The sequence below is a fragment of the Physeter macrocephalus genome, chromosome 14 (genome assembly GCF_002837175.3).
Source record: "Physeter macrocephalus isolate SW-GA chromosome 14, ASM283717v5, whole genome shotgun sequence".
NCBI classification, from domain to species: Eukaryota; Metazoa; Chordata; class Mammalia; order Artiodactyla; family Physeteridae; genus Physeter; species Physeter macrocephalus.
The window spans coordinates 63,617,247-63,641,939 of record NC_041227.1 but is presented as its reverse complement, the minus strand read 5'-3'; the positions used below and the strand labels follow the sequence as shown (position 1 = coordinate 63,641,939).

At 52.9% G+C, this 24,693-nt stretch overlaps 1 protein-coding gene across 3 annotated transcripts in view; it reads right to left on the bottom strand.

Annotated features, from left to right (window-relative positions):
- SCNN1B (sodium channel epithelial 1 subunit beta) overlaps nt 1-24,693 on the bottom strand; it is a 77,650-nt gene continuing 52,957 nt past the window's right edge. For all 3 annotated transcript variants that reach the window (XM_007105656.3, XM_055090716.1, XM_055090715.1), the window contains exons 4-13: nt 20,072-20,262; nt 10,236-10,339; nt 8,144-8,307; nt 7,730-7,837; nt 5,177-5,294; nt 4,039-4,114; nt 3,893-3,950; nt 3,145-3,206; nt 1,802-1,877; nt 1-1,529 (exon numbers count right to left, since the gene is read on the bottom strand). In XM_007105656.3, coding sequence (XP_007105718.1) covers nt 1,149-1,529; nt 1,802-1,877; nt 3,145-3,206; nt 3,893-3,950; nt 4,039-4,114; nt 5,177-5,294; nt 7,730-7,837; nt 8,144-8,307; nt 10,236-10,339; nt 20,072-20,262 — 1,338 coding nt within the window. In that variant the 3' untranslated portion in view covers nt 1-1,148. The remainder of the gene's footprint in view (nt 1,530-1,801; nt 1,878-3,144; nt 3,207-3,892; nt 3,951-4,038; nt 4,115-5,176; nt 5,295-7,729; nt 7,838-8,143; nt 8,308-10,235; nt 10,340-20,071; nt 20,263-24,693) is intronic.

Sequence of the window (24,693 nt, the reverse complement as noted above, 5' to 3'; positions counted from 1 at the left end):
ATTACATGGATGTACGTCTACTAAAAAATTAATTTGCTGTTTATCTAAAGTTCCAGTTTAACTTGGTGGCCTATATTTTATCCAGCACCCCTAAGAGCCATGTCCCCACCACCCTCAGACCATGTGATTCTGCTGGGGGCCAACTGGCCTCAGGTATGGGTAGGGTCTGACCAATCCCAGCAGCCTGCCAGTTGGGCACACTGATGATTGGCTCAGAGACAGGCATGTGACCCACTCAGTGACCAATGAGAGTCTGCCTGGGAACTTGCCGTGACAACTGGGAAAGAGGTGCTCTCTTCTAGCTGAGTTTGGAGTTGCAGATGGCCCTTTGCTGCTGTAAAGTAAGGACAGCCTGCCTGGGAAGGCAGAGAGAACAGACATCACTTGAGCTGCTGGAGATGCTTTTGCTTAAGCCAGTTTTGAGTATTTCTCCCATCATCTTACCTCTCTTTCTCTCTCTCTTGATTCTTGCAACCCAAAGAAATAAGTTGGACAACACTGAAAAAGGCATAAAGCCACTGTTTCAGGGACAACTTGAAAGAAACTTTAAAAATCACCAGCTTGGACCTTTCTTTGGCCAGGCCTCTGCTCTCAAGTTGTTATGGACACCCTTCCACCCCCAGAGATGCATTAGGGCACTCTGGCTGCCCAGTCAGACAAAGAACAAAGCTAGACTCTGTGTTTTCTACTTTTATTTTCCAGAACAAAACGTGTGCCACCTGGCAGGGCCTCTGATGCCTGCTAGCCACCAAAGCTGCCCTCACTAAACCCATTCACAAGGTCACAAGCGTGCTGCCTGTTCATCTCTGGGGCAGATGGTGACCGGCCCTGGGAGGGAAGTGGCCTGCCTCCATGGGAGGATGCTCTGGGTCTTGGAGCCTGGCTGGGGGCATCCCAGGCTAAGGATTGGGTCAGGTTGGAGGGTGCGGGCAGGAACACAATACCCACATCCGCACCAGCACTGTTACTCCACGGAGCCCTCGGCCTGGGACCGGCCAGGAGCTGCTGGCTCTCTGTAGAGGGACCTGGACTCTGGCCTTGGCCACCTATCGTCCCGGGCCTGTGGAGAGGGCATCATAAAATGCGGCCTGGGGCAACGGTCTCCACTACTCAGGTCCGAATTCCTGGGCTGCCCGGATGGGCAGGGTCTAGATGGCATCGCCCTCGTTGTCAGACTCGATGACATCCAGTGGCTGCAGACGCAAGGAGTCGTAGTTGGGAGGTGGGGTGCCTGGGATGGGCGGGGTCTGCTCATGGGGGTGGGGCCTAGCATCGGGGCCGTGTGTGGCCGTGTCAGGCTGGAAGCCAAAGTTGGTGTGGGCCTCCACCAGCTCAGCCACGGTGGGCGGCGGGCCATCGTAGCGGGCCCGGGTCCGCCTCTGCCGCAGGCTCTTGGCGAGGGCCACCAGCCTGATGATGGTGATCCACACGAAGTCGATGATGATCTCCCCGAACTCGATGAGGCACAGCACCGAGCCCCCCATCCAGAAGCCAAACTGTCCTCCCAGATTTGAGAGCAGCCAGACGATCTGTGGGAAGCAGGGGACTGAGGGCCTGGCCGGGGAAGGGGGGCTGGTCTGGCCACAGATTCCTGCCTCAAGCCCAGCCTCACGGGTTCCTGTGAGGTGGGTTGTTGGCCGGGAAGGGGGAAAGGGTGACCGTCTCAGCCCAGGGAAGTAATTTGACACTGCTTAAGGGAACTTCCTCACTCCTCTGTTGGGCTCAGGACCCTCCCCACCCTCAGGGTACCAGGTGGAGGGACTGCAGGCAGGGCTGAGGTGCCAGGAGCCCCCAAACTCACGTTATTTGCTGCTGACTCCTCAATGGTGCGATAGTTGTATTCTTGGAAGTAGATGTTGAGCTTGATAATTCCCTTCCTTCAGGAGGCAGCAAAGGGGGCTGGTACCCTCTCCCCAAGACACACACACACACACACACACACACACACACACATGGCAGCAAGGGCACACACACACACACACACACACACACGAAAGGCAGCAAGGGCACACACACACACGAAAGGCAGCAAGGGCGCACACACACACACACACGAAAGGCAGCAAGGGCACACACACACACACGAAAGGCAGCAAGGGCACACACACACACACACGAAAGGCAGCAAGGGCACACACACACACACACACAAAAAAGGCAGCAAGGGCACACACACACACACACACACACACACGAAAGGCAGCAAGGGCCCCCCAGCCCTCCTCTGGCTCGAGCTTCTCACGTGCCACTCCCAGGAGTGGCGAGGTCCAAACAAGAGCCAGGAAGGGCCCCTCTAGGCCTTGGGGCCACAAAAGGCACCACTGCCCAGCACCCATCCTGTGCGCCCCTTTCTGAACCAGCTCTCCAGAGGACCCTGGGGCCTGAGACAGTCCTGAGGGTCAGCTCTGGGCTCCCCTCTCCCGCTCCCAGCCCAGGTACAGTAGGCTTGACACAGAGTCCTAAGCCTTGGCTCTCTGTCAGGGGACCTGAGATGGTCCTCAGAAGGGCGATGCTCTCTCACACCTCCAGGCTTCTGCCGGGACATTGCCGCCTCTTCTTATTTGTCTGAACATTTACTCCTCCTTGGAGGATCAGCTCAAGTGTCATCTCTCTATACAGACCTTCCTTAACTCTCAGGAAGAAGGAGCCTCCTTCCCTGCTGGGATCCCACAGGAAGGGTCCCGGGCAGACTCCCATCAGCATAAGCCCTGTTCGCATACCTCTGTCCTCTAGGCTCGAACTTCCTGATAGACTGAACCTTCTGTCTTTCCTGTGCTCAATGCATGTCTGTGTTGAATGGATGGAGGGTGGGTGGGTGGCTGGACGGGTAGAAGACTGGAAGGATGGATGATGGAGAGACGGGTGGCTGGGTGGCTGGGTACGAGGATGAAAGGACTGGAGGGGTGGATGGCCGGATGAACAGGTGACAGATGGAAGAACAGGCTGTCCTTTAGGAAGTGGTAGGCTCTGAGCCCCCCTGGCTGGCCTCTCTCTCAGTCCCAGTGTTCCTCCTCTAGGCTTGCTTCTGAATCTGACCGGTGTGAGAAGGTGTCTGAGTAGCTGCTCTGTGCCCAGGCCCCTCCCCTGCGGCTCTGGTTCCTCCTCTTTTCTGCCTTCCCTGGCCTGTCCAGACTCTGAGCTCACCTGTTCAAGGTGATATTGGTGCTCTGGTCCCGCTCCTGAGACAACACGTGGAAAATCCAGTCCTGGAACCCAAAAAGGGAGCTGAAAACAACGGTGCCTGGCAGCATCCCCTCCCAATCGTGGGCCCTGCTACCTGTGGAGGCAGACCACAGCCCTGTATCTTCTTGAAGCCCCCGGGGGACCATGTGTAGGCACAGGGAGGGAGGGGAGGGTGACAGCGCACGCCGCGGCTGCTGTTCTGGGGAGAATGCGCCCGGGTCTCTAGGCTCCCCCTCAGGCCCCCCGTGCCAGCTCTTCCCCACCTCTGGCCCTGGCACCTGCTGTTCCCTCGGCCCAGATCCTCCCCAGACCTGCCCAGCCTGGCTCCGCCCCATCCTCCAGTTTTAACTCAAATGTCACCTTTTTAGGGAGGTCTTCCCTGACTACCCTGTCTAAGGCCTTTTCCCCCAGTGACCCTCTCATCATCTGGTCTACCCTACACAGCCATTTGAAATGATCTTATTTCCGTATATTGTCTGTCTCTCCAGGTAGAAAGTACGCTCCGTAAGGGCAAAGGGCTGTGTGTCTCGCTTAACTGCCGTGTCCCCAGCACAGTGCTTGGGGGACATGGGTGGAAGTAAGCGGGGAGGGAGGGGAAGGAGGGAGGAAGCCCCCTCTGTAAAGTTCCAAACAGCCTGCAGACCTCTGCCCAGACCTGCCTCCCGCCCAAAGACGGGCAGCCAGGAGCTTGGCCGCGCCCCTGACTCACCTCAGAGGCCTCGGAAGGCCAGACGGCCATGGAGATGGTCATCTTGTACTGAGTGTCGCTGGAAGAGAGAAGGCAGCCTGTCACTGTCCCCGCCCGCCCCACCAGCCACCGCCCGCCGCCCACGCGAGCCTCCAGGCAGGACTCACTTGCAGGACTCCTTACACACGTCGATGCAGGTCTCCCTCTGCGCCAGGCTCATGCGCAGGGCCGAGTAGCAATAGGCTGAGCGGAGGGGGTGGGGAGGAACTCTGAGCGGGGTTTTGTGCTTTGAGCCTCTGGCTGCCCTCTGCCCTCCTGACCCTGGGCCACCTAAGGCCTGTGGTTAGGTTGAGTGCGGGGAGTTATCTCAATCCGAACTCCCCTGGTCATGGAGAATCACCTACATCCACCCCCAACCCGCCCCGTCGCCGGCCATTTCACCCCAGCCTGGCCTGGGGGATCCTCTCCCCAGACATCCCAGCCCCAGCTCAGCAGCATCAGCGCCGCTTTCCCTCCACGTGTCACCCGATCCTGGCCGGTGGGCCAGGGTGATGGGGTCATGTGGGAAGGGGTGGGTGGTTGGAAGGGGTAAAGTTTTCCCCTCTTGTCCACACATTTTGTTAGTTTTAAGAGGTGGTGGGGGCTTCCCTGGTGGTCCAGTGGTAAAGAATCCGCCTTCCAATGCAGGGGATGCGGGTTCGATCGCTGGTCAGGGAACTAAGATCCTACCTGGCCACAGGGCAACTAAGCCCGCGGGCCACAACTACTGAGCCCGTGCGCCTCAACTAGAGAGCCCGTGTGCCGCGAACTACAGAGTCCATGCATTCTGGAGCCCACGCGCCACAACCAGAGAAGAGAAAACCCGCACGCCACAGCTAGAGAGAAGCCTGCCCGACGCAACAAAAGATCCCGCGCGCCTCAACGAAGATCCCGTGTGCCGCAACTAAGACCCGATGCAGCCAAAAAATAAAATAAAGGTTAAAAATAAAAGAGGTGGTGGGGTGCTCTTTGCTGCTGACAACATCCATCGGTGTTTGGACTCCAAGCCTGGATCCCAGCTCAGTGTGAGCCCAGCAGGGGCTCCTCTGCCTGTGGCTTCAGGTCTCAAGGACAAATTCTCTCCTGAACATACAGGTTTCAAGTGTACACTTAACGGAGTCGAAGAGTAGGGGGAGTGGCGAGAGGGGCTGTGGTCTGAGAGGACGGGGACGGAGGGCGTGGAGCTCCGACCTCCCTTGTGGTCAGGGCCTTCGGGGGCAGTGGCCCAGCTGGCGGGAGGCCAGTCCCCCGGGGCTCCCCACTCACCCCAGTCTGGGAATTCCTGGTTGTTGCAGTATTTCTCTCCGCGGGGCAGCGGGTACAGGTAGTGGCCACAGCTGCAGTTATGGATCATGTGGTCTTGGAAGCAAGAGCGAATACAGGCCTGGGGATGGAGGAGGTGCGGAGAGAATGCAGACTTGAAGGTGATGTCCCCATCCCAGCCCCGGGGGAAGGGGGCCCGGAGAGCTTGCTGCCCAGGCCACGGGGGCTGGGGGAGCGGGGGGAGGGGCCCCTCGGGCGCAGAAGCGGTGGCCGAGCCTCCTCCAAGTTGGGGCGTGGCGGTCCTCCCCTGTCCCTGGCCCCCATAGAGGGACTCGGGCCAGAGGCCGGCTCTCTGAGGATGGCCCCTGCCACCTTTCAGAGTTGGGGCCCCACGGATGACATAGGGAGGGGTGGCTTGTTCCAACACTAAAGCTGACTCTGAGGGACTTCCCTGGCGGTCCAGTGGTTAGGACTCTGCGCTTCCACTGCAGGGGGCACGGGTTTGATCCCCGGTCAACGAACTAAGATCTGCATGTGGCCAAAAAAAAAAAAAAAAAAAAAAAAAAAAAGCTAACTCTTAGATAGCTCCTGTCACAAGGCTGCCAGCAGGTTTCCGAGCCCTTTACGTGGAAGGACCCAGAAGGGAAGACAGGCAGGCCTGCCCTGTGCTCCTTCCTCCTGGAGAGAAACACTCAGGGAAGGCGAGAAGTGTGCTGTGAGCGCTCCGAGTGGATGGAAGAGGAAGTGACCTTCTACAGAATGTCCCCTGGTTGGGGATGGGGGAGGGGGAGAGTGGACTCAGCCCTCCCCTCCCCGCGCCCCGGCCCCGGTGAACCTACTCATACTGGGTTTTCAGGTCATTCCACTCAGAGACATGCTATGTGTCCCGGGGCCAGCCCTTAGCCTCCGAGCCTCAGTTTACTCCTGTCGCTCCCGTCGGCTCAGGCGGGGAGGTCGGCTTGCCATGGGGCGCTCAGCGAACGGAAGCAGCCACTCCTCACGTCTCTCGCTGCCCAGTTTCCCAAGTGCTGCCTCTGGAGGACTCCCTGCTCCCACCCTGGCCAAGGAGCCCACAGCTTCTTTTCTGCTCTCCTGCCTGCTGCTTCCCAGGCTAACGCATCCTCTCCTCTGTCCTCCCTGGCAAACCTGTGGGCTCCCTGCGGGAGGAAGTGGCAGGGGGAGGTGGCAGATGAAATGGCACAGCCAGGAGGAGCGGGTCTGGGGCGAGGTCAGGGGCAGTGGGGTCAGAAGGGAGCCCTGACTTTGGCCAAGTGGCGCACACTCGCCCAGACCTCACTGTCTCACCTGGAAGGCGGGAGTCCTCTCCAGGGCCCAGCTGAGGCTGGGCTAGGGCGGGGCCTGGGCGGGCCGAGCACCTGACCAGGGCCTGGGGCTTTGCCAAGGTCTCCGGCCAGAGTGGTGACCGCACTGGACGAAGCAAGAACTGAGGTTTTTCTGGAATGAGGTCTCCAGGGCCGGGGCCTGATGCCTCTGGCCTCCTCCTCTGTGCTCCCCACCTCCCTGTGCTGTCTTGTCTGTCCATCTGTCCCTCCAGAGGCTTGGAAGGTTCCCTGAGCTCTCCATCGCAGGCAGAAGCCCCTCTAGATAGGAGGGTCAGAGTGTGGGGTGCCTGGGGTCAGCTGGATGGAGTGGGCGGGCAGGCGGGCACGGGGGAGAGTGGAGTCCCCTGACTAAGGCAAACGGGGAGACCACACCTTGCTTGGGGCTCTCAGACACGGAGCCAGGCACTGCTCTGCCCTGGCCCTTGTGATGCCTCAGTTTCCTCATCCACCAAGGCAGACTGGGCTGGGAGAAAAAGTGTCAGCAAGTGGTCACTTTTGCAAAGATTTAGTGTGTCCTCTCCACTGGGGCCAGGTTTGAGGCCAGGCCTCCTGGGCTGACCTTGGAGATCAGCATAAGGGGGAAGCCCCCAGCTGCAGCAAGGGGGATTGAGGCCAGACACAAAGAGGGACTTCTCAGGTACATCAATGAGGCATTTGGACTGGGGTCTGTAAACCCCAATTTCCTCATTCCTAATAATAGTATCTACATCTTAGGGTTGTTGTGAGGGTTAAAGGATTTAATGTATGTATGTGAAGCACGTGGAACAGTGCCTGCCTAGCACACAATAAGCCTGCTGTTATTAGTATATTAATACTTATAATAAATAGCATATATAATAAATGCTATTAATAGCATAATACGTTAACAATAATTAGTAATTATTGTTAGCATATTATTGCCTCGTAGGGGTGTTGAAAGGATAAAATGATGATGTAATCCATGTAAACCCTTAACATACACAAGGCTTCTTCTTGGGAGACCCCAGAGCAAGACCCCAAGGGCACACCTACAGAGCAGGGTGGAGAAGCGGCCAGCCCTGGGCCCTGGTGAGAACCAGGGTTAGACTGGCTCCCTAGCCCCCAGGGCACCCTGTGGTCCCAAAGATCCAGCAGAGTCAGCCTTGCTGGGATTAGCTTTCCCAGAGACCTCAGGCCTCAGGCTAGGTAGACGTGGACGGGGCCCCAGGGTCATGAGGCTGCACCATCTTCCCACCTGGATGGAGTAGGTCGTGTTGTAGTCGCTGTAGAGGTTTCGGATGGGGACGTCGGAGCCGTTCACGGTGCACTGGCTGTAAGGCTCGCCCTTGCGCTCCAGCTTGTCCTGTGTGAGAGGTTGTTTGTGGGGGGGGCCCCTGGTCACCCCTAGGAAGCCCCCTCTGTTCTTCCCTCCCCTCTAGCATGCAGGTCTAGGGGATGCTGAGAGGGGATAGAGGGCCGATGCCCCAGCAGGTGCCAGGGGTTGGGGGGGCACTCATCTTCCCCTAGAGCGTGGCCGCCCGGTGGGGTTCCAGCCAGAAGGCGAGACAGGAGTGGATGGTGAGGAGATCCAGGGCTTGGGGAGTCCCGGATCTCAGGCCCTGGGAGGTGGGCGCTGGGCAGGTGGGGTGCCCTTGGGCTGCAGCCATACCACCAGCACCCCGATGGAAGTCTCCATCCCCGACATGGCGAAGATGCCCTCTTCTTTGATGAAGGGGTACGACATTTGCTCGTGAAGCATCAGCCGGGCACCGGCTGTGGACGTGAGGAAGGGCACGTAGTCTTCTTGGCCCATGTCTAGGATCAACTTCAGCCCTGAGGGGAAGATGGGGCCGAGGGCTGCCTGAGCTCGCTCCCCAAGGCTGAAGGGACACGCACCACCCACTGGCACCCACTGGTCCAAGTCCCCTCCAGCCAAGGGTCTGTGCAGGAAGCTGGCTCCACTTTATGAAAATCCAGACTTCTTGCCTTCTCTAAGGCCCCCCATTCGAGTCCAAGCCACCATGGTCTCCTCTCTGGACTCCTTTTGCCCCCCATACCGCCCGCCACGATCTCTCTTCCACAGGGCAGGTAGACCTAGGGCCACAACACAGGCAGTCCTACCTCTAATCACACAGGTCCTCATTCTCTCCACTCACTTCCCTTTGCTGCCGTGCTCCTCCCTGCTGCTGGGACCTCGTAACGCTCTCCCTTCTCTCTGGCATGCTGTCTCCAGCCCCACCTTTCACCTAGACACTCTTGCTCTTCCTTCAGATCTCAGCCCAAGTGTCACTTCCTTCTGAAGCCTTCCCTGACTACCTAGACTGGGTCTCAGGATCTCTGTGATATGCTCTCCTAGCCCTGGAACTTTCCTTCCAAGTACCTCTCTCACTCTTGAGATTCTTCTTTTATTATCTGTCTTCCTGCCCCACTCCACTGTTCCCTTCTTGAAGGTAGAGACCAGACCCATTATTTTATGCACCATGGGACCGGGCTAGGTGGTTAGGACAAGAAGGCTAGCATTTATTGAGCACTTGCTACATGCTGAGTGCTGGGCTAAGGGCTTTATTTACATGATCCCACTGGTGCTTTCAAGGGGCATATGAGTTAGGTACAATTATCATCCCTATTTTACAGATGAGGAAACTGAGGCTCACAGAGGAGAAGGGATGTTGTCATAGGTCACTCAGTGAGGAAGTGGAGGGTTGCTGGGCTTCTAAACAGGCAGCCAGGCTCCTTGATCTTAATCATCTTCTCCTATAGACTGAGTTGACCAGCACCTCTGTGATACCCAATGTCTTCAGGGGCACAGGGGTGGTGAAGGGTGGGCAGCCCACCCACACCCCTATTGACCAGCAGCCCGGACAGTTGCTGAGTGACACCTGCCCTCTGATGGCTGGGGAGGGCAGAACCTGAGCGGGGAGAAAGGGTTTGCCCCCCAAGGCCTGGTGCACATGCTGAGTCCGCCAGCCTTTCTCCCCAAACAAGCAGCCTCTGCCATCAACCACTTCTTCTTCCTCCCTTCTGTTTACTACTTCACCTGCTCTCTGTCTCTCAAGAACTGCACAGAAACAAGGCTGAGAGTAAGGGCTCTGCCCCAGGCTAACTATGTGAGCGTGGGCAAATTATTTACAACTTCTCAGAATATCTGCATTTATTGAGCATTTGCTACTTGCCAGGCTTAGAGACAAGGCTGCTTGCTCTGTGCTCAGAGGTCTACCTGCCTTAGGCCAGGATGATTCGATGAGTTCTATACTATATATACGCTCTGCTCTGTACGATATGGGGAAACAAGGGCTTCGAGAAGTTAAGTCTCAGCTCAGCATCACCCGGGGATAAATGGTGGAGCTGGGATTCCACCCGGTCACAGAAGCCTGTGCTCTCGACCACTAAGCTTACTGCTACCTCGCTTTGCTCATCAGCAAAATGGGCACACCAGTCGCTACCCCAGGGATTTATGAGCGTTGGGTGGGGGGACGGCTGAGAAGGCACCTGGCCCAGCCCCCGTGCACACAGTAGAGGCTGCCCCTCCACGTGCCGGCCTCCGTCTAACCTCGGTCCTGCCCCTCAATGGCCGACGGTAATTTGTTCTTTCAGCCCCACATGACAGGATTTAAATCCTCATGGCCCCGGCTCCAGGACAAACCAAGGCTTACCAAACTCAGCTCCTGCCCCTCAATGGCCGATGGTAATTTGTTCTTTCAGCCCCACATGACAGGATTTAAATCCTCATGGCCCCGGCTCCAGGACAACCCAAGGCTTACCAAACTCAGCTCCGGGGTTGGCTGAAGGGAGGGCCTTCTCCGTCATGCCCCAGTTGAAGATGTAACAGTTGCCATAATCAGGGTCGAAGATGGGTGTGAAGTTCCTGAAAGAAACACCATCAGCTAGAGAGCAGGGCCCACCCCACCCCAGCTGATGCCTCCCCTGCCCAGGGCTCATGGCAGAGGGGAGCTGGTAGATTACTGCTCAGAGAGGCTTAGGAAGGGAGAGGTGAGCAACAGGCCACTCTGTCCCTTTACCTGCACCCATGCACCCACCAGAGAGGAGATTCCCAGACTCCCCTGGGAAAGAAGGGTGAAGAAGGGTGGAACCAGGCTCTCTGGCTTAGCCATGAGTGATGAAAAAGAAGCTTATTTGATGTTTTCATCTGTCTCCTCTACACGGTCTTTTAAGTCACGTGGTCATTTAAACGGTGGCCCCCAAAAAGAGATGTCCACGTCCTAAGCCCAGGGACCTGGGAGTGTGATCTTCTTTGGAGAAGGGGTCTTTGCGGACATAATTCAGGATCTTCAGATGAGATCAGCCTCTTTTATCCACGTGGGCCCTAAATCCAACCACGAGTGTCCTTAAAGAGACAGAAGAGGAGACACAGATACAGAGGAGAAGGCCACGTGAAGACGGAGGCAGAGATTGGAGTTACACGGACAGAAGTCAAGGAACACCTGGGCCCACCAGACGCTAGAAGGGGCAAGAAAGAATTCTCCCCTGCAGCCTCTGGAGACAGCCTGGTCCTGCTGACACCGTGGCTGCTGACTTCTAGCCTCCTCTGTGAAAGAATAAATTTCCGTTGTTTTAAGCCACCCAGTTTGTGGTCATTTGTTACAGCGGCCACAGGAAACTAATACAGATCCTAAGAGTGAGAGGGCGGCTCCGGGTAGTGTTTGCTCCAAGGAGCTGGCAGAATCCAGACAGGTGGCCTTGTCGGGGAACCTCGGAAGCTCAGGTAAAGAGGAGAGTAGACGGAGATGGAGGGTTGGGAATCAGGAGAGGGTGCAAGCAGAGGCCAGGAAAGAGAGACCTTCACAACGAGGTGTGAAGAGCCCTATCTAGGATCCTATCTTATGTCATGAGAATGTTTCCTAAGGAAATAATTCAGCAACAGCACAAAATGTTTGCATAAAGATGCTCACGGAAGAAGCGACAGTATAATGTAGTTTCAGATAATTTGGTTAATTTTTTTTTTTGATATGGAGCTTTTCAAACATAAAAAGTTGAGAGAATGAAGCCCACCACCAGCTTCAACAACCCCCTACGGGACTTCCCTGGTGGCGCAGTGGTTAAGAATCCACCTGTCAAGACAGGGGACACGGGTTCGAGCCCTGGTCTGGGAAGAGCCCACATGCCGCGGAGCAACTAAGCCCATGCGCCACAACTACTGAGCCTGTGCTCTAGAGCCCACGAGCCACAACTACTGAGCCCATGGCCACAACTACTGAAGACCGCGCACCTAGAGCCCGTGCTCCGAAACAAGAGAAGCCATTGTAATGAGAAGCCTGTGCACCTAGAGCCCGTGCTCCGCAACAAGAGAAGCCACTGCGACGAGAAGCCAGCTCGCCGCAACTAGAGAAAGACTGCACGCGGCAACGAAGACCCAACACGGCCAAAAATAAAAATAAATGTATAAAAACAAAAAACAAACAAAAATCCCCTACGGCCAGTCATGTTTCATCTCTACCTGCCCCCACTCTCCCTCCCATATTATTTTGAAGAAAAATCTCAGACATCATAGTTTTATTTGTTAACATTTCTATATGTATCTCTACAAGAACTCTTAGAAAACCATGCTAAACATAACTAACAAAAATTCCTTAATATCATTAAACATTCAATTTATATTGTCTCACAGAGGTCAATTCTGGTTTTACAATTTATTTGTTTAAATTGGGATCCAAATGACGTTGACATGTGATTGGTTGCTATGCCTTTTAAATCTCTTAATCTATGGCTCCCTTCATCTGACTTTTTTTCTGTCCTTGTAAAATAGCTGTTACGCGTTCTGGTTTCATCCAGCTAATAATTGAAGAGGGAGTGATACAATTAGAGGATCATCATTTTGCACCCCTGATTTTGGGGATTTGGGGCAATGTGCACCAGTAGTGAGCAATGCTGGGTGTCCTGATGGAAGAGCACAGGCTGTCCAGGAAGTGGCCTTGCCAATAAACAAAACAACAACAAAACCCAGCCTTGAACAGGATCGAGCATCTGTCTCTACCATTTATAGCAAATACTGGAGACAGAGGAACAAGTTCAAAGACACTACAGAAAGTCAATATGCAAAAATCCAGACTCCAGTTTCTTCAACAAAGAAATTGTGAGAGAGGGTAAGGGAGGTAACCTATAGATTAAAATAAACTTCAAAGACTTGGTTACAATCACAACCTGTGGACTTTAATTGGATCCTGATTCAAACAAGTAAACAAAAAAGTATGACATTGACGAGTGTGAACACGACTGGATAGTTGGTGGTACTGAGGTATCACTGTCCATCTCTTTTTCAGGTAGGATAATGGTATTGTGCTTCTGTTAAAAAAAGTCTTTCTCTTTTAAGATACATGCTGGACACTATAGATGAAAGAATATGATGTCTGGGATTTGCTTTAAAAACAGCACAGGACAGGATGTGAATCACACTTGTTGGATCTGGGTGGTAGGTCCATGTGAGTTCATCACACCCTGTTCTGTCTATGTGTATGTTCTCAAGTCTTCATAGGAAACAGCATTTAAAATGTCTTTGGATGTTTTTATACAGTTTTTGTTATTTTATTAAAAAACAGGAAGGAATGGGGCTCAGTGCATCAAATACCGCAGAAACATCACCTGAAATGCAGTGCTTTCTAAGCTTTCTGTTCCACAGCTTTTACTGAGCAACTTTCACGGGCCAGGCCCGTGCCGAAGATTTCTCTTTTAATTCTCAAAATAACCCCATGAGGTCAGCTGCTCTTTGTCCCTGTGTTCAGATCAGGAAACCATTTCCTCTATCTTTTTTCTCACCGTCTGTGCCAGCAGAATGAGGTGGGTCCAGGGCAGGCAGTGAAATCCAATCTGGGAGCTGACCCTGCCTGACACATGTGAGCTGCTTCCTCAGCCTCTGAGCTTTGGGGCCCTCCGTGGTGAAAGGGAAATCAGGAAGAAAGTGCATTTCTTCACCCAACATTTACTGAGGCACGCACTGCGTAGGGGACACTGAGGCTGGCAAGACAGTCCTACCCTCGAAGCTCACAGCGTGGGGGACACCACAGAGCAGCGTCATGGCAATCCTCTCCTTCCAAAGCGCATCCCTGGCCTACCTGCCTCCCTCCACCTCTAAGGCTCCCACCCTGGTCCAGGCCGCCGGCATCTCCTACCCCAGTTCCTGCTGGAGCCTCTGCCTCCACCCCTGCTCCCTCACAGTCTCCTCCTGCACAGTGGTCAGGGCGAGTGTTCAAACTGTGAATCAGCCCACGGCACGCCCCTGCTAGAACCTTCCAGAAGCTCCTTGCTGCTCACAAAATGCAAACACCCTACTGGGCTTTCTCCCCCTCTTGTTCATTATACTCCAGAGACACTCCAAGATGTTTCCAAATTCAAGGCCCGCTGCTCTTCGGGCCTGGAATATTCTCTGAGCAGCAATTTCTGAGGAGAAATTGCTGGTTTCTCCTCATCCTTCAGGTTTCATCTGCTCGGAGCCGTCCCCTGACCTCCCTACGCAAAGTCACTTCCCAGTTACTTGACCATTTCCACCTGCTTATTCCCCAGCTGGCATGCATCAGAAGCTGAACTCATCTTCTTTAACTGCTTGCTTATCAGCTGCCTCTTGCTTTAGACCATAATCCCAGGGAGGGCAGCTGTCTGTTTGCAGGGAGAAAGAATTTAAAGGCTAAGAGCTCAGGCCTGGGAGCCAGCCTGCCTGAATTTGAATTCTGGCTCTGCCACTTACTAGCTGATGAGCTTGGGGGAAGTTACTTCACCTCTCCGTGTCTCGTTTCTCCACCTGTAACACTGGGGTAACAACAGCGCCCACCCAAAGGGACTGACGTGAGGGTTGGAAGCCAAGCATACTGAAATACTGAACAAATTCACCCCCATCCTCAGAGCCTGGCACTCGGTAGACACTCAGTAAATATTTGTTGGAGAAATTATAATATGTGGTAAGAGTATCAACAGAGATAAGCCTGGAAGAGTGGGTGTTGGGGTAGGGAGTGGGTCAGGGAAGGTTTCGTGGAGGAGGTGAGGCCTGAGCTGAGACTTTAAGGGTGAGTAAGAGGTAGCCGAGCCTGGGGGGTGGGGAGGAGAAAGGGCAGCCCAGGCAGGGGGCACGACACACGCGAAGTCCCAGAGGGAAGGAACAGCTTTGGGCAGGCACTACAGGGTCTCTGCCCTGTGTGGGGTCAGGCTTGTGGCCACAGGGAAGGAACGGAGCAGGGCAAACCAGCTGCAGCCAGGCCCTGCCCTGGAAGGAGAGACCCCACCCCAGGGGTGTGGGATACGGTGTGCCCAAGGAGCTGTCTTGGACATCTACAGCTCAGGAGCAGGAGGCGGCTCAGGGCACGGCCAGATCCCCTCCTGTCCTGGGTTGCACTCTCAGTCCTCCCAACTATTTGCTTGTTGATAATGTTCTTTACCTGGAGAGGCTGCTCCCAGCACTGGCTACCTCCGGCTCCAGAGCTAGGCGTTTCCCTCCAGAAACCTTCCCTGGAACAGAGGCTAGGCGTATAGGCAGAGACCAGCAAGCCTCCAGAAAAGACTGGGAAACAGAGCATCCTAGCAGGAAGCAGTATAACAACAGTGGTACTCTGTAGTAGGGTTTGGGGAAGGGCAGAAACTAGCTGGCCAATCCCTGAAGCAATAATAACAATAACAACAACACTCATAGATGCCTAGATCTTGGTTTCTCAATACCATTCTCCAATAAAAGGACTGGAGCTCCTCAGAGAAATGGCTGATTCTAGGACTGGGGCATCTTGTTGTGCCAGAAAGTAAGGAAGTACTTAAAAAATAAATAAAGGGATGGGAACATGTCAAAGAGACATAGGAGCCAACTGAAGGAGCTCTCAGGGGTCAAAGATGGAAAATTTTGAGTAAGAAAATAAATAGTGTGGTATTGAATTACAACCCAAATATACATGAGTCCATATTGGTATAAATTAAGAGACTGAATAAATAAACAAATGGAGAAGACATAAATCTTCCTTACAGAAGAATTCCTAAGAGTGTATGTTCCCCTCTCCAGGAGAAGTGGAGTTTAGTCCCTCTGCCCCTGTCGTTACCTCCACCCCCCAGAGTACAGGCTGAAATTAGAGACGTGCTTCCACGATACAGAGCACAGGTGGGGAAAAGCGGTTACGTTAGAGCGGAGAAGCCCAGCACACAGCACCTGAACCAAGGGAGGAAGGCAGCATCACGGGTGGTGTCAAGTGCCCAGCATGTACCCCCCACACGATGTGATGAGGAGCCCCCTCACCTCTGTGGTCTTCTTCCCCCAAAATCCATCTTATCTGTGTAAACCCACATCAAGGGCTTTCTATAAAACACCCAACCCGTACTCTGAAACTGTCACAATCATCCAGAACAAGGAAGTCTGAGAAAGTGTCACAGCCAGAATGGACAAAGGAGACATGACAACCGACAGCAACCGACAGGGGTCTCTTGGATGGAATCTTGAACAGGAAAAGGTCACCAGGAAAAACTGACAAAATCCGAATAAAGTGTTAGGTTTATTTAATAATGATGTGCCCATGTCGGTTTCTTAGTTTTGATAAATTACTATGGTGATGTAAGATGTTGCCGAGAGGGGAAACTGGGTGAGGAGTACAAGGGAACTCTGTACTCTCTTTGAAACTTTTCTATAAATCTAAAGCTATTCCACCATAAAAAGTTTATCTTTAAAGTGCTCATATAATTCTTAACACATGCTCGGCACTGTTCTAAGCACTTCTTTTTTTTTTTCTTGTCTCCTCTACGTTTTTTCTTTTTTAACATCTTTATTGGAGTATAATTGCTTCACATAAGCACTTTATCTATGTTAACTCATTTAATCCCCATGATAGCCCTATGAGGTTATTTCACTATCCCCATTTTCCAGATGAGAAAACTGAGGCACAGAGAGGCTAAGTAGCGTGCCCAACAACACACAGAGCTGGCATTCAAATCTGGGTGGTTTGGTGTCAGGGTCCAAACGTGGCTCATATGTTTCCTAAAACTGCAGCTGCTGCGTCTTGAGCATTGGCTACATACGAGCAGGAGAGGAAGGAGTCCAGAACAGAGTGAGGAAGCCGTAGTGTCTGGAGCCCAGCACTGCGAGGGCAGAGAGAGGCACGTGTCCTCAGCGCTAAGTCTGAGGCTGATTCAGGAAGGTGGGTAACCAGTTGGCTGTGGGAGTGAGCCGGAGCATGGAGATGGGTGGACCAGGGTTTCTGTGCCAAGTGGCTGGGTCACACCCTCCACTCAGGCTGCCGAGTGCTGAAGAAACAGGCTTGGGAGGGGTGGGTGGGGAGGAAAGATGATCTTGATTTCTGATGAGGTGGTGAAGTGACACAGGGTGGGCCTGGCCCAGACTGCCACCTCTGACACTCACCAGCTGTGTGACCTCAGAGATGTTGCTTAACCTCTCTGGGCAGTGGTTGCATCATATAAAACGAGGGCTTGTTGCCAGGGTCAAACTGATTTTATACGTGTAAAGTGCTAAGAATAGTGCTTGGCACATCAGAAGGGCACAATAAACGTTAGCATCATTATTGAAGAATGAGCTCCTTGTCAAATGTGGGTTTAATGAGAATAATACTGAGTCTTCACTACTGTCAGCCTGTCATGCATATTAACTCATTGAATATTCAAAATAACCCTGTAGAGTAGGCACTGTTATTATCTATTTTACGGAGGAGGAAAATGGAGGCATATAAAGGTTAAGAAATTTGGGACTTCTTCCCTGGTGGCGCAGTGGTTAAGAATCCGCCTGCCAATGCAGGGGACACGGGTTCAGTCCCTGGTCCGGGAAGATCCCACACGCCATGGAGCAACTAAGCCCATGTGCCGCAGCTACTGAGCCTGTGCTCTAGAGCCCGTGAGCCATAACTACTGAGCCTGTGCGCCACAAGTACTGAAGCCCGCGTGCCTGGAGCCTGTGCTCCGCAACAAGTGAAGCCACCGCGATGAGAAGCCCGTGCACCGCAACGAAGAGTAGCCCCCGCTCGCCGCAACTAGAGAAAGCCCGCGCGCAGCAACAAAGACCTAACGCAGCCAAAAATAAATAAATTAAGGAAAAAAAACAAGGTTAAGAAATTTGTTCAAGGCCACACAGCTTGTAAGACAGAGCAAGGATCTGAACCCAACAGTCTAACTGCATAGTCCAGCCTTGACCCACCCCTTCACTAGACTTACTCCCCAGCCCTAGCTACGCCACGAAAGCTGTGTGGCCAATACCGGGTGTTGCCTGCCCATCAGCCATCTTCTCTTTGGGGGACCACCCTCAGTCCATGTGACCCAAATGCGACTCGTTTTGGAGGGCGCCATCTTGGCAACAAGCAGGTCATCCCCAGGTTGCCTCTGGCCCTGGATCAGGCCTGGAAAGAGCTGGCTCAGTTTAGGGGCTGTGCTGTATGCAGAATGCACACCTTCAAGCACTGGGATCCTGCTCAATGGGAGATGCTCACGCTTCAGGCACCAGGGACCTGACAGCAGATCCCAGTGGATCCTGGTTGAACCCACTGTCCCAACTCACTTGCACTTCAGGACATATTCTGACTGAGCAGATGGGCCATATATTTGCAATTACAGTATTACATCTCTCTCTTTTAGCTGAGAGGGTAAAAGATGAACTCGTGGGCACAGCACTAGTCCATTGCGTACCAACAACCTTCAGGCAGGGCTGCCAGGAGTGGTTGGGCAGGTGTACTCTGAACCAAGTGCCCTGGCCCAGAGAGAGGGTTGGAATCCAGCCTGTAACCAACCAGCCAGGATGTGTGCTATCAGCAGGGAGCCATCACGTAGCTCTTCCACCTGTAGGACTGGCCTTTTCTCATTCTCACAATGGACCAAATGTGCAGCGCGGCCTCCTCAGTGGGCCTGGATTCCGTGACACAGCCTACGAAACGCCTGCCTTTTGAGTGCCTGTGCGTTTTGGGGGACAGAGGGTCCATAGCTGTCAGCAGATTCTCAACAGAGGTCCCTGAAGGTGTACGAGTTGACTGAGTTGGGCTGAGGCCACAATCCCTGGGAGGGTGAAACCGGTAGCCTGTCACTCATCCAAAGCGGCAAGACTCAGCAAAAACGCCCCTTTCTCCAGAGGCCTTAAGTGTGGGACTTGGAAGCCCCAGGCCAGGAAGACGCCAGCACCTCTGGGAAACAGGACTGGCTGAAGCCCGGGGCGGGACCCAGGTGGTGTGGTCCCCCTCACCCAGAGGCCTGGCCAGAAAGCCAGGAGGGGGTGCTGGGGCTTCAGCAGCTCTGCCTGTACCCAGCCCCTCCCTTCCCCCCATGACCGCCAGCCGACCTGCAGCCCTCTGACGGCTGCCCCAATTCAGGGACAGAGCTTGGCTCTCAGGCCCAGGGTCTGGATGGTCAGAAGCCGGGGAGGGGAAGGAGGGGGAGATCTGTGGGCCATTTGTAAGAGGACACAGGCTTTTGGGGTTGACCCTGCCCTCATTCGGCCATCTTTTCAACATTGGGGGTTGTTTGGGAAAAAGGTGTTTACGGCAAAGACTTCCAGGGCCCTAAGTGCTGACATGAGCCACTTCATTTACTTTTTTTTCTAAAAAAAATTTTTTTTTGGAAGTTATCTGCATAATGTACTTTTGTCACTATGAATTCCTTTCATATTTTTTTAAACATTTTATTGGAGTGTAATTGCTTTACAATGGTGTGTTAGTTTCTGCTTTACAACAAAGTGAATCAGTTATACATATACATATATCCCCATATCCCCTCCCTCTTGCGTCTCCCTCCCACCCTCCCTATCCCACCCCTCTAGGTGGTCACAGAACACCGAGCTGATCTCCCTGTGCTATGCGGCTGCTTCCCACTAGCTATCTATTTTAGGTTTGGTAGTGTATATATGTCCATGCCACTCTCTCACTTTGTCACAGCTTAAAGACACAGACCTACTAAAGAATGGACTTGAGGATACGGGGAGGGGGAAGGGTAAAAATTTTTTTTTTTTTGGCCACACAGCATGTGGGATCTTAGTTCCCTGACCAGGGATCGAACGCCGCACCCCCTGCCGTGGAAGCACGGAGTCTCAACCACTGGACCGCCAGGGAAGTCCCCCACTTCATTTACTCTTCACAGGAACTCTAGGAAGTGGATATGGTTATTGTTCCTGTCTTAGGGATGAGAAAACCGAGGGCAGTAGATGCTGGGGTACCTGCACAGATCCCCAGCTGCGGGGTATTGGAGGCTAACAGCTCCCAGCCGCCCCTTCTCCCGCCACCTTGCCTGGGAAATTAGGAGACCCCGGCCCATCCTCCTGAGGGTGGCACAGAGCCAGTGAGTAACTGATGGGGGCACGTACAAGGGGCTGCTCCCACCCCACCCCCGCCCCCGACCTCCGCTTAAGGGAGGTCAGTTCTGTGGTGCAGTTTACGCTCCCCGTGGATCAGGTCAGGCCTAGACATCACCTGTGGCCACAGCCTCGCTTAGCTCAGACCTCTTTCCTGCAGACTTTTCCTAAAGCGATTCCCTCAGTACATGATGGGGCCTTCAGCGCATCCCTGTCTCAGGCTCTGCCCCCAGAAAACCAAAGACCCCTGGGCACAGACAACTGTGGTGCAGGCTGAGTGGCCAAGCTGGGGTGTGGACCGGGATGTGGACCCTGGCTGCAGGGGGCGGGCCCGGCGGCTCTTACCTGTAGTTGCAGGGCTCTGCCCCGAACAGGCAGGCCAGGATCAGCCGCTCGGCGGGGTAGCCCATGGCCACCAGCTCCTGGTTTGGAACCTGTGCGAAGATGTTGGTGGCCTGCAGGGTGTACCACTCCGTCACGGCCTGGGTGGCGCTGCTGAAGTTCCGGAAATTGCACATGGTCCCATTGTGGCTGCACTGCAGGGGCAAGAGGGGTTCCTGTGGGCGAGGGCTGCTGCCAGGCCTCTGCCCCAAGGGCCAGGGCGGCAAGGGCGCTGCCAGCTGCCCTTCCTCAGGGGGCGCCTGGGTGCGGGGGCTGCCCATGGCTGGGCCGGGGGGAGTGTGTTTGCACTCACGGTCACAAGGCTCAGGCTGTCCCCTCACACACAGCTCTGCAGTCACAAGGACTCACACGCAGCACCAGCCACCCCCATATAATATAGCCTCAGGCACAAGGAAATACACACACGCACACACGTATACACAGACAGACCCCGCTTTCTGATACCTGCGGTCACATGATGTCCTGGGGTCACAGCTCCACACACACGTCCATGCACATTGATTTACGCAAGTGGCACCACATTCATGCTCACGTGGGCACATCTACAGCACACACTCGGACCCTCGCTCTCCTGACTCCTTTCCCAGCTCCCTCCCCAGACATCCAGAGGCAGCTCCCTGGAGGCTGTGTGGACCATGAAGGACCCAAGACTCCGGGTCTGCCCACCCCTCGGCTGGGAGAAGGACCCGGGGCTTGTCAGCTTGAGCCTACAGAGGGGTGCAGGCCCCTCCACCATGAAGCTCAGGTCCCCTGTAGACACAGGACAGACTAGGCCCTGACACTCCAGCCTTGGCCACTCTGCCTCTACTGGTCCTCCTGGTGGGAACCCAGGAGGCCTGAGGGAGAAGCTTCTCCTTAGTTCTGAGACAGCCCTCTCCAGGCCGGCATGGGGCGCTGTCCTCAGGCCAGTTCCTGGAGGTCCTCATCTCACCTCAGGGAGATGATACTACTTAAGACTCACTCTCGGGACTTCCCTGGTGGCTCAGTGGTTAAGAATTCGCCTGCCAATGCAGGAGACACGGGTTTGAGCCCCGGTCTGGGAAGATCCCACATGCCGCGGAGCAACTAAGCCCATGTGCCACAACTACTGAGCCTGAGCTCTAGAGCTTGCGAGCCACAACTACTGAGCCAGCATGCCACAACTACTGAAGCCCGCGCACCTAGAGCCCGTGCTCCGCAACAAGAGAAGCCACCGCAATGAGAAGCCCGTGCACCACAACGAAGAGTAGCCCCTACATACATACATACATACATACATACATACATACATACATACATACATACATACATACATACATACATACATACATACAGACTCACTCTGTCCCGGGCTCTGTTCTCAGGACTTTTTTTTTTTTGCCACACCCCATACCTTGCAGGATCTTAGTTCCCTGACCATGGATGGAACCTGGGTCCCCTGCAGGGGAACCTCGGAGTCCTAACCACTGGACTGCCAGGGAACTCCCAACTCAGGGCTTTAGTTCTATTATCTCATCAATTCTCACAGCAGCCCTGCCCCATCATCATGAAGACACTGAGGTCCCCAGCCCACTTGCACACCCACACAACATGTGCTTACACACACACGTGGGGCCTGACCCTGAGAGCTGGTGCAGCCACCAGGACCACGCCTACTTTACAGATGAGGAAATGGACACAGGAAGCCTGCTAACTGCACCAAAAAGTAGTAGGGCATTGGGTCAGAGAGGGCACTGGGCCTCTGGAGCCTCGTGCTGTTTGCTGGTTTGTGTGGAGAGGTGGGGGGGCTGGGTTGTGGAAGTCCTGACCACATGGGGGGCATGGGAGGCAGTGGCCTCCTTCCGGGGAGTGTCTAGCCCCAGCCTGGGTCCCCAAACAAGGCTGATCATCAGAATCACCATGGAGCCTATTAACAAGACAGATTCTTGGGTCTGGGCCCAGAACTGCCCATTGAGATCCTCCAGGAATGGGGCCAAGGGATCTGAGCAGTTACAGAGCTCCCAGGGGATCCCGGGGCACAGACAGAGAAACTTCTTCTTACTGCTGGCTTGTGGGCACACCAGCATCCCAGTTATGCTTTGGCAATGACTGTACTGCATAGCTGTGGTTTTTCACCTGTCCGATATTTATGCCTCTGTCTTTTGAAAATAAGACTTAATTCCTTGCTGCTGCCGCGGTTGGCTGAGAAACATCTTTTTGTTCACAGAAAACAAGATTATGTTCTTACCAAAAAAGATGAAACCAGCTGGGTTACTTTCAAAAGACAACCAAGTGAGCACTGCAGACTAATGAGTAGGATCAGTAAGAACGTGATTTTGGCACTTTTAATGTTGACAAGTTCTGCATTTCTGCTGTTTCAGTTGTATTACTACAAGCACTATTTATCAGCAAAACCTTTGAATGCTCTTCGGTCAAAAATAACAGCCGTGGCTTCAAGATGGCAGAGGAGTAAGACGTGGAGATCACCTTCCTCCCCACAAATACATCAAAAATACATCTACATGTGAAACAGCTCCTACAGAACACCTACTGAACGCTGGCAGAAGACCTCAGACTTCCCAAAAGCTTTGCTTTCACCATTTGTCCTAGGGTTCTATCTGTCTGTTTTGTTGTTGTTGTTGTTGTTGTTGTTTTTAGTATAGTTTTTAGTGCTTGTTATCATTGGTGGATTTGTTTTTTGGTTTGGTTGCTCTCTTCTTTCTTTCTTTCTTTTTTTTTAATTACTTTTTTATTTTTAATAATATATTTTTTATTTTAATAACTTTATCTCATTTTCTTTTTCTTTCTTTCTTTTTTTTTCTCCCTTTTCTTCTGAGCCGTGTGGCTGACAGGGTCTTGGTGCTCCAGCCAGGTGTCAGGGCTGAGCCTCTGAAGTGGCAGAGCCGAATTCAGGACATTGGTCCACCAGAGACCTTCTGGCTCCATGTAATGTCAAACGGCGAAAGCTCTCTCAGAGATCTCCATCTCAAGCTAAGACCCAGATCCACTCAACGACCAGCAAGCTAAAGTGCTAGACACCCTATGCCAAACAACTAGCAAGACAGGAACACAACCCCACCCATTAGCAGAGAGGCTGCCTAAAATCATAAGTTCACAGACACCCCAAAACACACCACTGGACGCAGTCCTGCCCAGCAGAAAGACAAGATCCAGCCTCATCTACCAGAACACAGGCACCAGTCCCCTCCACCAGAAGCCTACACAATGCACTGAACCAACCTTACCCACTGGGGGCAGACACCAAAAGCAACGGGAAGTACGAACCTGAAGCCTGAAAAAAGGAGATCCCAAACACAGCAAGTTAAGCAAATTGAGAAGACAGAGAAATACACAGCAGATGAAGGAGCAAGGTTAAAACCCACCAGAACAGACAAATGAAGAAGAAATAGGCAGTCTGCCTGAAAAAGAATTCAGAGGAATAATAGTAAAGATGATCCAAAATCTTGGAGATAGAATGGAGAAAATACAAGAAACATTTAACAAGGACCTACAATATTTGAATTTTAGGGGTCCCAGAAGAAGAAGAGAAAAAAAAAGGGATGGAGAAAATATGTGAACAGATTATAGTTGAAAACTTCCCTAATATGGGAAAGGAAATAGTCAGTCAAGTCCAGGAACATTAAACACACCAATATTTGAATTTTAGGGGTCCCAGAAGAAGAAGAGAAAAAAAAAGGGACGGAGAAAATATGTGAACAGATTATAGTTGAAAACTTCCCTAATATGGGAAAGGAAATAGTCAGTCAAGTCCAGGAAGCACAGACAGTCCCATACAGGATAAATCCAAGGAGAAACATGCCAAGACACATATAAATCAAACTATCAAAAATTAAATACAGGGACTTCCCTGGTGGTGCACTGGTTAAGAATCCGCCTGCCACTGTAGGGGACACGGGTTAGAGCCCTGCTGGGAAGATCCCACATGCCGTGGAGCAACTAAGCCCGTGTGCCACAGCTACTGCAACTACTGAAGCCCACGCACCTAGAGCCTGTGCTCTGCAACAAGAGACGCCACCGCAATAAGAAGCCTATGCATTGTGACAAACAGTAGCCCCTGCACGCCACAACTAGAGAAAGCCTGCGCGCAGCAACGAAGACCCAACACAGCAAAAAATAAATAAATAAAATAAAATAAATAATTAAAAAAAAGTAAATACAAAGAAAAAATATTAAAAGCAGCAAGGGAAAAGCAACAAATAACATACAAGGGAATCCCCATAAGGTTAACAGCTGATCTTTCAGCAGAAACTCTGCAAGCCACAAGGGAGTGGCAGGACATATTTAAAGTGATGAAAGAGAAAAACCTACAACCAAGATTACTCTACCCAGAAAGGATCTCATTCAGATTCAACGGAGAAATTAAAACTTTCACAGAGAAGCAAAGACTAAGAGAATTCAGCACCACCAAACCAGCTTTACAACAAATGCTAAAGGAACTTCTCTAGGCAGGAAACACAAGAGAAGGAAAAGACCTACAATAACAAACCCAAAACAATTAAGAAAATGGTAATAGGAACACACATATCGATAACTACCTTAAATGTAAATGGATTAAATGCTCCAACGAAAAGACACAGACTGGCTGA